Here is a 12,234-nt window from a genome sequence, read left to right on the forward strand (position 1 = left end):
ACACACACACACACACACACACACACACACACATTATGAAAGAGCGTGGGATAGATGTGGATGTGAAATGCCATGGGCGTCATTACTGGGCTCATATTTCATAATCATACGGCTATCCATCAGCCCTGTTCAGCTAATGATGACAACGCCAACACACACACACACACACACACACACACACACGCCTAGAGAGACACAAGTATTCTATCACAGATACGAGTGCCTCTGCAAGGACACAAACACGAGCAGCACAAAGAGAAGAAACACTGTCGCATGCATACACATGAGCACTCATAAGGATGCTCAATTAGGCCCACACATGTAGTAGGAAACACACTTGCACAGAGAAATGTCCTAACAGGCGCAACACACTCGCGCGCACACAAGCGCACGCCGCAGTGAATGAAGTGGCTGTTGACAGATTTCAGCAGTAATTGATACCCGTGTTTGGCAGCCATTTTTATTTGGCTCAACCACAAGCCAGGAATGATCTAAGCTCCACAGCACACGCACACACACACACACACACACACACAAAAGCCTTCCTTACAAGCATGACTTGACACATCTTGACACATCTCCTCTCTCACACACACACACACATCAGAACATGGGAGATTAAAATCACACTTTAGGCTTCTCAAAGCAAACGCACAGGCAAAAATGTAATCTCTCACTCCTTTTTTTTTTTCTCTCTGTTGAAAACTCCAGGAAGACTGACTACATTTTAATTGGTTGTCATCACTGAACTTTATCTTGCCAGCGATGATGAGTGAGGGGAGGCGGGTGAACGTGCCTTACGTGGCAATCATTCAGGAGAGGAGAGGAGAGGAGAGGAGAGTTGAGGTGAGGTTAAAGAGTCAAATCTTACCTTAAACAGACGCAGGATGTTGGCCACCATGATGGACACTGAGCTCGCCGCGGCTCCTATCACCCCTACAATTTTATCCGGCTTGGTGAAGATCGGAGGGTCTCCGTTAGCGCAGCGGACGTCAGAGCCATCCCTCTCTATCAAGGCCTGCACAAAAGTCAAGGACTGCTCCAGCGCGTACGTGTCCCTGGAGCAGGTATCCAAGATCCGGGCCCCCAGCGTGATGTTGGGCAGCAGCTCGGGGTCCTTGTTGATCAGGTCGATGGCGAACATCATGGCCTCCAAACGGTGGATACCCTTCTCCTTCTTCAGCTCCCCGCAAGGGGTGCCGCGGTCCCCCCGCGAGTGGACGGGAAACAATCCGCCGAGGATGATGTCGCCATCCAGTCGGATGGAGTGGGCGTACTCTGGCGCTGCCTGGGGGTCTGTCGGGATCCGCTGAGGGGAGGCGACGGGTAGGAGCCAAGTGTAAGAAGTCGCCACGAGCAGGAAGATGGCAGAAGGAGACTGGGGGTAAGAAGTCGGGTTCCACTGAGGTTCCATGATCAGCGATTGAGACAAAGGTAATCTTAGAGGAGGGTTAGGTATTCCAAAACTGAAGATGCGCTTTTGGGAATATTAAAGATGAAAGCCTTCCTATTGGTCAACAAGGGAGGGGTAAAGGACCCCAGAGGTGGAGCTAGCTGAGCCCCAGGAACGAATCATATTCCAAAAGAGACAGCGTTACAAAGAGAGTGGTTGCGTGGAAGTGTGGCAGTGATGTAGCAGAAATCTAGTCAGGGAGTAGATCCTGTAATCCGCAAGTCACATCTTCAGAAGAGCCTGTTGGGAAGAGACAGAGAGAGGATGCCTCAGTGCCAATGAGATGCAGGGATGTACGGTCCACATGACAAACATGTGTAAACCAATCACGGGCAAGGCAAGAAATGTAACCGAGCATACAAATAACAAGTTTCAAATACGCACACCTACATGCTCATTCGGCTGCACAAGCGCACACTCACATAGGCATGGTGTTTCCAGTAGACCTGTCAAAAATTGCACTACCATTCTATAATTGAAAAACCCAAATCTGTCAGCTTGTAATCACCTCTACACACACACACACACACACACACACTCATCTCTTGGCATATCAATGAGTGGAACAGCTGTTAAAATGACAGCAGTGAACCTTGGCGAGCTCCTCAGGCTGTTCGCACGAAGGCGCACGCTACCTGCTGCAGTGGAGATGAGGAAGAGCGAGAGTGAAATGAACAGAGCAAGGAAGAGGAGGAGGAGGAGGAGGAGGAGGAGGAGGGAGGGAGAGATGGTGGGAGACAGACAGAGGAGAAGGAGGAGAGACAGAAAGTCAAAGCATGTGAGACAGTGGGGAGAGAAACAGAGACAGCAGTGAAAAGACAGGGAGAGAGATGCCTTGGAGCAAGTGTGTTGCATCATTCAAACACCTGCTGTTTCTGGTGCAGCTAAATGAACATATTAAATCCACTACACTCTACACACACACACACACACACACACACACACACACACACCCAGAACTTGAAATCTCAACAGGTAGATTTAATGTTGAACATTGTTTCTTCATGTTTACAGTATTAAATGTTGATATGACACTTCTGCATCACCCACCGCAGGGAGGTTGCACCTCGATCCCTGGCAGTTATAATGTCATGTTCTACCCACTGAGCTGCACATTAAGCAGCCATATCCTTGAGAAGTGCTATAACTTGGTTTGGGCCGGGACTGAAAATTGCTCGTGACAAACTGGTTGGCTCCAACATGATACGATTGCTAATGTGCTTTCATTAGCCAAGACCCCGGGGATTTATTTTCTCATTTAGCTCCCCTGATCTGAAATCCCTGATTTTATTTTTTGCATGGAAGCTGTTTAGGGGGAGGAGGAAATTGATCTCTAAATAAGTATTTAAAGGCGGGTTAATTGTTGCCTCTTCCTCACCTTTTTCCCCAGAAACGTAGTTAACAAATAGAGTGTCTGAGTGTATTTGCTATCAAGGGATATTTAGCCCGTCTTAGTAAAGATGCAAAGCTCCTAGAAACTGAAATTTGAACAGAAATTACATCAGATATTGCATTAAATTCAGCACCATATAATGCTGTTCAAGGCTGTTTGGTCAGTATTCATTTTATGATATCATTTCTAGATATTTAGGCCATCACTCTGAAACACCTCTCTTTATTATAGGTGTCCTGCTAACCTCAATACACACAAGCTTAGCTATTGAGATGGCCCATATCACACAGTTTAGCCTATTTATTAGCTTTGTTGTTCATTAAATTGCTTATTTTCCCTTTCAGAATCATTTTCCAACACATATAGACCTAACCAGCACCTCTTTAGCTTAGCTTAGCATAAAGACTAGAAACAGGGGGCGAAAGCGAGCCTGGCTCTGCCCAAAGGTAACAAAATCTGCCTGTGAGCACCTCTAAAGCTTACTAATTAACACATTTTATCTAGTTTGTTTAATCTGTACAAATTTGAAGTTTAACGGGGGGTTGTGTGTTGGACTATTTCTTGGCTGGAAGCAGTGACTTCCTGAAGTCTTTTCATAACTGTGAGGTTGCGAGGAAATAGTCCAGCATAGATTAAGCAAATGAGAAATAATGTGTTAATCAGTGAACTTTACTGTGTGTTTAAACAGAATGCGAAAGAGGATTCTGGACACAACGTGATTATATACAAAGTCGATGGAAAGACCTGATTGGACGCGAATTCGCCCGGAGCAGCGCTAATTGACACAAAGACATGTCCCCATGAGTTGAAAGTGTTTCAACTTGGGTGAAAAATGTACACATATCGCAGAGCTTTATGAATCTAGCTTACTTCAAAAACATACAGAGCTCATCTAACTGTTAGCGAAAAAGCAAATGAGAAGATATGTCCACGTATTGATCCCGAAGATGCACTCAGCTTCCATTTTCTAACATTTAAATGTGGAATTGAGCCCACTTATAAAACTATACTCAAGGCTGGAATACCAACCAGGCAAAGCGGACGACTGCCCCTGGGCCCTCGACCCTCAGGGGCCCCAAAGGCTCCAGGTTCAACGTGTGGCTAATTAGTTTGTGGTAATATCAGCCATAGCAGATGTGTTTGTCAATACTATATGCATCATTAAATCACATTATAAACTGATATGATAAGGGCCTTGAGGCAACACCTGCATTATTACTCGCTCTCACGGCTCATTTTTTCTGTCCCGTCCTGCCTATATGATGCTGAATTAGGTAAAACTGATGATTTTAAAAGGGAACAACAACAAAAATAGACTATCTATATTATAAGTAAAGCATCATTTACAAAACTTTAACTTTTCTAAATATTCACCAGCCCGGCTGGATTTCACCCACAAGGGCCTCAAACAGGTTGCGAGGCTCAGATCTAAACACAGCATGAACTGCTCTCTCGATGAATCCATTTATAATTCGATTCTGTTCCAATTAATTCATCAGTTTCTCTCCACTCTAAATGGAATTAGGTCAAAGCCACTCATACACAGCCAAGCCCCCGCTATGATTAAAAACCCTGCTTTGGTTAGCCAGCTCTGATTCATCTGCTAACACCATGTATTCTACTCCCCGCAATATTGTTTATTCAACACTTTTTCCTTGGATTCAAGCTCCACTTCCCTCAGGCGCAGAAAGGGTCCAAATGAAGCTTGAGGCCCCTTTAATTAAGCTTTAATACATACAAATAAATATATATATACAATATAGAGAGACAAAGTCTCTCCCCTTCCACTGGACCACCATGGGACCTTATTTCAGAAAAAAATATACACAGTAGTGACAGGCAAGAGACTAAAAAATAAATTTTTGATCCCGTTTGAATTGTGCTATGAATTACACATATGATGTTTATCAATTCAGAAGTGTCTCCACAAGCTTCCCAGAGCCGCTGGAGCTAACATTGACATGATGCCTGTGTGTTTCATAGCGGGATGGAGTCACATGAGCAACGTGTCTTGCTCATTTTTTTGCTTCCCAGCTGATAAGAGGACCAGGAGTCGCTGAATAAAATGGTGACAACCATGTTGGTGTTGGTGACGCATATTTTGTGCGAGATGAGAGATGTCGTTCACTGAGCAGTTTCACCCAAAACTAAATGGTACTTTACTGTTTTTGCACTTAAGTTTTTTAAACAGGGAACTTTTTGTGGAGATATAAATTGACAAACATCTTATGTATAATTAATGGCGCAATTCAAACAGGATCAAAAATTTGTCCCTCGCTGTTGACTACCATACATATTTTTTCTGAAATAAGGTCCCATGGGGGACAGGGGAAGCCTTTAACACAATCTCTCTATGACTGAAATTCGTTGTCTGAATATAGTCTAATAAGATCCAGTAAAGCTCACAGACTCAGCTTCTACTGATCATCTCCCTTGCTTTTGCTACATATTTCATCTTTGTGGTGCTCTGAATATTTGGCAAATTGTATCTCAAACTGGGAGCGACCACAAGGACTTAAGCTGGCCTGATGCAAGATGTAACTACATGCAAACATCTCGAGAGGGAAACCCCCCCCCAAAAAAAAGCAGATAAGGGCAATGTGTGAATGTCTTTTCTCCGTTCTCGTGACTAAGCTGAGGCCCCGAGGTTATTAAAAGTTTCATGAAGGAGCGAAAAGAAGTGACACCCCTGCCTGCATGTTGTATTACACATGCTATTCTTAACAAGTTACCACCTGATCTGAACTCTTTTATGCTCCCATAAGAGTCCTTGTCCTTTAGGACGCTTCACAAAAGGCTCAAAACCAGATTTCTTCTCCCACATGGACACCTAAAAGCAGGCCGCAGACATTGCTGTGCTGGTTAGTGGCTCAAAGATGAAGAGGGTTAGACCCCAAGAGGCTGCAACTGGCTCATCACTCTTTTTAATTTACACCCACGGCTGGCTGTCTAGGTGAGTGTTGCCCACTCCTTATACTCTGGTTTTTTTTTTTATCTTCCTCTCCTTTCCTCTTTCATTCCTATCTTCTCCCTCTCTTCACCCTCTCTCCTCAACTCCTTCACCCCTCCTCATCCTTTCTTTTGCCTTCTCTACCTTCCACTTTGCCTTTATTTCTACCTTCCTTTGCTTCTCCTCCTCTCCCTCCTTCTCTCCCTCTCTCTCTCTCTGCTCTAACAAATCGCCTTCTGCAGGCCTTCACTTCTCTCTGGGGAGCGCACTGCTCTTTTCAGAAAGTGATAGCTTTTCATGCCGCCCTGTCCTCTCTCCCCTAGCCTTCTCCTCCTCGTCCTCTCTATCTCTCTCTCTCTCTCTCCCTCCATAAGTAGGTGTTTCTCAGAGTCTCTCGTTCAAGAATTTTTTCTCTCTACCTGTTCCCTAACCTTCCCCGATCTCACAGCTCCCACTTTCCAGCAGCATTCTCAAACTATATGACATTTGATTTTGTGAGATCATGAGCCAAAGATGCATTCGGATGGTGATATCCCCCTGAGTACAACTCCCTCCTCCCACACACACACATACATACACACACACACACACACACAATCTGGATTCACCCTCCATTCAGTGTTATGGGCTTACCCAGACTGAAAATAAATAAATATTAAATGTGCAGGCGCACACATGCAGATCATATCATTTTCAAATAATCTGCCATGTCAAAACACTTTCACCCTGTCATCTTTAAACACATCTCTGAACACATCCTGATTGTCCCCATATATGGATAAACGCATAAAGCCACAGCTCACATTGCCACGAGACGCCTCATTTTTAAATAACATATGCCTCTGACGTGATAAAGTCATGTGTCTGGTGATAAAAGCTCACAGCCCACAGGTTCAGAAACACGACTATATGAGATCAAAGTCTATGGGTGTATGCTCATTATGCAGCCCTATAGGCTTCTGCACAGCGGTGGTGGTATTCAGATTGCACCCTAATTAAGACAGTGCCATGCACAGAAGAATCTCTTCAGGGGGAGAAAAATTACTTATTTTCCTCATCTGATCTGTGTTTTTTTAAACACTCCATACCCACGCATTATTGAGTGAAACATATCTCTTCCCATGTGCTGCTAAGACATTTTACTCACCTCTCTATCGCACAGAATCCATGTGAAATGAAAAATGATGATCAATAAAAACCACAGAAGAAATAAGCAGCAGGACAAGTCGGTAGTAAACAAGACAACAGCCTAAATAAGACAAGATTGCCCCCGAAATCCATCACCAGAGGAATGTGAGGATGCCACAAGAGAGAGAGAGAGGGAGAGAGAGAGAGAGAGGGAGAGAGAGAGAGAGAGAGAGAGAGAGGGAGAGAGAGAGAGAGAGAGACGCAAAACACCCGCTGAGAAAAAAAAGAGGCAACAGCGTTTCAGTGTGAATGGAGAAAACGGGATGATAGTATATGAGATACCTCAGAAAATCTAATTCATCCGACAGTGTGTGAAGGTGTGAGAAGAACCGTCTCCAGCCTCTTTTCCCGCGGACTCCTCGGGGGTCCTTGCCCGCCTCAGGCAACTTCCTTGCGGAGCTCAGCAGTTTTCCTTCCCCCCCCCCCCTTCCCAAAAAAATATCAGTCCTCCTGGAGAGTGGTGAGTTTATTTCTCCCTCCACCACCACCACTACCACACAACAGCAAAATTAAAAAGAAAATGAGACCATCCGCAAGCTGGAGAGAAGAATACAGGATATAGCTATGAAGCCGATGTGGAGGTTTTTTCAATAGAAAAAAGTGCTCCGTCGTGACCAGAAGAGCTTCTTTAATACAAGAGAAAATGCAATTATTAACCCCGCACTTGTTAAAGGAGACAATAGAGGGAGGCTGGCTGTAATGAAGTCGATTCCCAAGAATGAGTCTGAGATACAGAAAGAGAGAGAGAGAGAGATTCACACAGGGAGAGAAGAGAGAGAGAGAGAGAGAGAGAGAGAGAGAGAGAGAGAGAGAGAGAGAGAGAGAGAGAGAGAGACATTCACACAGAGAGAAGAGAGAGAGAGACATTCACAGAGAGAGAGAGAAGAGAGAGAGAGAGAGAGAGAGAGAGAGAGAGAGGTGCAGAGGAATTCATCATACGCGGAATCTGTCAGTCATGATCAATAATGTTGGTAAAACCCACCTGATTTTTATCCATAGTCCTCTCTTTAAGCTCATCGCGCGTGGACCCTTCCCGTGAAGTGCTCCACAGACGCGCGCGCGTTCACACATACATACACACATACACACATACACACACACGTACACTCCTCTACCGCTCCTCGGTGCTGAAAGGGACAGCGGCAGCGCGCGACTTCCACAGCCAAATGAAGCGCAAAAACACTCCGCGCGAGAGACGTGTGTGTGTGTGTGTGTGTGTGTGTGTGTGTGTGTGTGTGTGTGTGTGTGTGTTTTCAGGTAACCCGCCCGCACCAAATCATCGTCTAACTGCATCAGTGTGGTCCGGCAGTCCGTTCAATCAAGTTTACTACCAATCAATCGGATCGATAGTTTGCACAATAGAGGGCTTTGGTTATTTCAACACATTAATAAGTCATCAAAAATACGCTCACACAGGCGTTGCGCCGCACTCTTAATTGCCTGAACTTCAATCCATTTTTACTGCGCCCATTGATTCCCCCCCTTGTAAAACCAAAGCGCCGTGGCTCTTTGCGGTGAATGGGATTAAATAAATGAACCGCATCCCATCTGCTGTGTAATAACAATTTGATAAGCTGTGTGTGTGGAGTGAGGAACCAGGCAATCGAAACAGACCAGGGTGTTCTCTCATGTGACAATGTGGAAGATGTGCGCAACATGTCCAATTTGTGGCTTTAGCGCTGCGGCGACGTGTAGGGACGCGGAGCAATGGCGCCATCTCGTGGCGAATATACTGTCATTGCAACAGAGGAATAGGAGGCGGTGGTCTTTCAACTGTTGTGAACCAAAAAAAGCCAATGCAAGAACTGTCCTTTGTGGCACATAAGGGGGTTTTAAAATTTGGGGAAATCAGAGCTGCTAATGCTGGACCAAAGGACTACCTGCAGTGGCATCTGGTATTTGGACTATCAGGGTCATTTGAGGTCTCCAGGGTCCCCAGAACAATGATATGACTGAAGAGTCCAGCATCCTTTCAAAGGAGATATTTACCTAATAAATACAGAGGTGTGGTTTAATTGATAAAGCTGGTGATATTCTATATATTTGTTATTGGCAACAATAACAATGAAAAGACCAAAACCAATGGTGCATTAGTCCAAATCGTGATACTTTTCAACTTACCTGACTTATCTCTGGCACTCAGCCCCAAACCCATTTGTTCCAACCAGAAACAGGTTACGAAAATATCCTTTCATTTTTAAAAAGGCCAAACTATTTCCGAAACAGCTGGCTTCTCTGGTTTTTGGCAAACATTACTTAAAGCTTAAGTAAATAGTGTAATTGTTGGGGATTATTTGCAGCTTTGGATTTGGTGAACCGTACGGATTTATGGCAGCAGACAACACCAGTTAGTAGGATCAGTTTATTGTTTGTTCGTAAGCTGTTTTGGAGTCCAACATATCACAGGAATATATCCTGCACTGGTCTTTTTCACTATACGTGTCTCTTACTGACGTCATCAAGATGAATCCTAGTATCGTTCCTGGAGACATGAAAAGAAATGACGTTTTGTGCCACAGGAAATAACATGGGAAGGGAAATGAAAAATCTCACAAATATAAGTGAAACTGTAAATACCCGAAAAAGCAATTCCTGAGAAGGCAAATGAAATCTCCTCTCTGCAAATGCAGTAAACAAATATGATTGATTGATTGAAGTTTATGACTCATATCTGAGGACAAAAACGGAGCCACACACAACTCCCCTGCGAGGTTTTGAAGCAGTACATTTTTTATTTAGTACATAAGTGGTTGGTTTTAACATTCTTGTCACATTTGAAAGGCTTCTCTAACTCCTCTCAGGTTCTCTAGAAGGTGAGCTTAATAACATATTACAACTGACGATGAAGGAAATGACAAGATGTAAAGGAGAAAAAAAAAAGGCTTAAGAATCTCTTGAGGTTTGATTCCTGTTCTCCTCCTGACACATTCCAACAAAAAAACAAAAAACATGTCCTTCAAAAGGAATGAGATACAAAAAAAAAAAAAAGACAACTAATCCTGGAACAATGCAAAGTTGCCTCAGTATTAAACATTGACAGAGTAGTAACTAGTCAGACATGTTTGAAGCATATGGTCAACCAACAGTTAAGTACAAGTCAATAACTATTGTGACTATTATAACTATTATTTATACCATCCGTGTGGGATGAATCAATACACGTTTTCAAGACCTTGTTGCACTAGCGTTTTCAGTTATAAAAATAGAGTTTGGTCTTTCCTTTTTTCTGGTTTTGTTCCATTTCATGGCTTTCTGTTTGAACATTAAGACATATCTACATTTGGTCTTCCTCCGTTCCTTTCCTCCCTCCTCCTGTCATGTGCCAGTGTTTCAAAGACTACCTCGGGGTGTGTCCAACAAGCGCAGCCCCCCTCAAGTTTGAGTACATGAAAGCACATTTTGAATGGAACTGATGCAGCATTTAGTGTAGTTCAAATAAATGGCGATTATACGGGTTTAAAAATAAAATAGTTTAAAAGTTGATTTAAGGAGCCCCTGCATATTTTGTTAATGGAACAAAAACTTGAATGTAAACTTCTACGTTAGGAGAATTAAATGATGTTTCTTACTCAGGCATGTAGCTTTCCTTTTTATGTGTGTGTGTTTACATCTCCCATATTTTGGCCCATTATGATCATGACTAGCACCACCAACAGTAGATTACAGCAGTAAGTGGAGTACAGTGCAGTGATGCTGTGTTGCAACTGCTTTCTGAAAGTTTGTAACAAGCAAGATGACAAAATTATGTCGCTGGATGCAGAAATTGAAGTTTTCCAGTTAATGGTTTGTAATGTCTGAAGCAGTACGGCTGTTACAGTAAAACCAAAAGCTGCCTGTCTGCAAAAATGTGCATTCACACATTACCACTCAATCAATGGGCAGGTCTATCTTTCCTGCTCACTGTTAATTGGATTCTCATGCATTAACACAAATGATCTGCCATGTAGGCCTTAATGATTGTATTAATTTGATAGTTTGAATGTTTCGCCAGTGGTAGCATACTGTACCTTAGAGTTAACAGTTGAACTGAGCTGTTATGTCCCAAAATAATCCATATTTAAAGGAAAATTAATGTAACATAGACGTATTATCATTGTGCTACCACATATTGTTTTATATCATCATAATTAGTGCCTTTTGTAGGATTTTGATTATTCTGTGAGCAAAGGTGACACTTTGCTTCATTTCAGAGCATAACTCCTTTAGTCCTAGCAAACCTACACAGAACTGATGGCCATAGCAGCGCTCCGGTGGCTCACTGTGTAGAGTGTGTACCACGTATCATTACCGCAGTGGCGCGGGTTCAATTGCGACCAGCACCCTTGGCTGTCGCTGTCGAAAAAAGCAGAAATGCCAAGAAAATAATCGATTAAAAAAAAAAAAAAAAAAAAAAAAGACTGATGACCATAGTCTGGCGGGTTTTTTTTTTTTTTTTTACAACCAGTCTATTGCTGAGGCTGATCACCTGTCTGATATATGAAGGTAAAAGAGGATACGGTCAAAGTAAAGGAAATACCTTTCACAAGCATGCAATCAGTCCAGCAGAAAAGAACAGAAAATAAGTGATATACGAAACAGCAGTTTTTAAAGAAAACTGCAAAATGCACTTTTGGTTTTCTCTTATTTTGACCATACCCTGTAATTTATGAACTTTTTGATCCTCTTTTATAAGACTGCTGTTGGTCAGACAGTAAAGCAAATACAACAGGTGACTAAATCAGACTATGGACTGCTAGCATGACGAATGTTACAGTGCAGCGATCTGTTTGCTCCTCTGTGTCAACAGGAAGCTCTTACACGAGAAGATGAAAGTGATTTTCCACTCTAAGGCGAGAATCTACCCTCCTGAAGAATTACAGGAAGGAAAACACTTGTCTATGTCAGGGGAAAAGTAGGGGATGAATATGTATATTCTGTTGATATTCTGTTGTATTCTTCACTCTCAGCACACTATTTAAGGTGGGATTATACATACAGTACAAGTTGAAAATTAATTGGTTTGAAATGCTAATAGCTAAGGACCCAAGGTTTTCTGCATCGGTGTGGGATTGTTAAGGGTCAAATTCTGCTTTTTCTTATCGGGAAAAAAAAACAAAAAACGTTTGTTTCCAGTCAGTTTTTTGGAGGACACAATCCAGTTCTGATTCCCTCCTTCTTTCACACTTGTGCACGCATGCACACACACACACACACACACACACACACACACACACACACACACACACACACACACACAGACAGACAGACAGA

The 12,234-nt window shown here is 43.1% G+C and overlaps 1 protein-coding gene across 6 annotated transcripts in view; it reads right to left on the reverse strand.

Annotated features, from left to right (window-relative positions):
- The window catches only part of grm8a (glutamate receptor, metabotropic 8a), a 304,192-nt gene extending 296,047 nt beyond the window's left edge, over positions 1-8,145 (reverse strand). For 2 of the 6 annotated variants that reach the window (XR_006400439.1, XR_006400440.1), the window contains exons 1-2: positions 7,967-8,138; positions 872-1,693 (exon numbers count right to left, since the gene is read on the reverse strand). Coding sequence is in view for 4 of the 6 variants with exons in the window: in XM_044342702.1 (XP_044198637.1) it covers positions 872-1,414 (543 nt within the window). In the remaining 2 variants the exon portion in view is untranslated. Of the gene's footprint in view, positions 1-871; positions 1,694-7,966 lie in introns of all 6 variants that reach the window. The other 4 variants (XM_044342702.1, XM_044342701.1, XM_044342700.1 and 1 more) reach the window with 3 other exon arrangements.
- Between the last annotated feature and the right edge of the window lie 4,089 nt (positions 8,146-12,234).

The sequence above is a fragment of the Thunnus albacares genome, chromosome 23, assembly GCF_914725855.1.
Source record: "Thunnus albacares chromosome 23, fThuAlb1.1, whole genome shotgun sequence".
Taxonomy (NCBI): Eukaryota; Metazoa; Chordata; class Actinopteri; order Scombriformes; family Scombridae; genus Thunnus; species Thunnus albacares.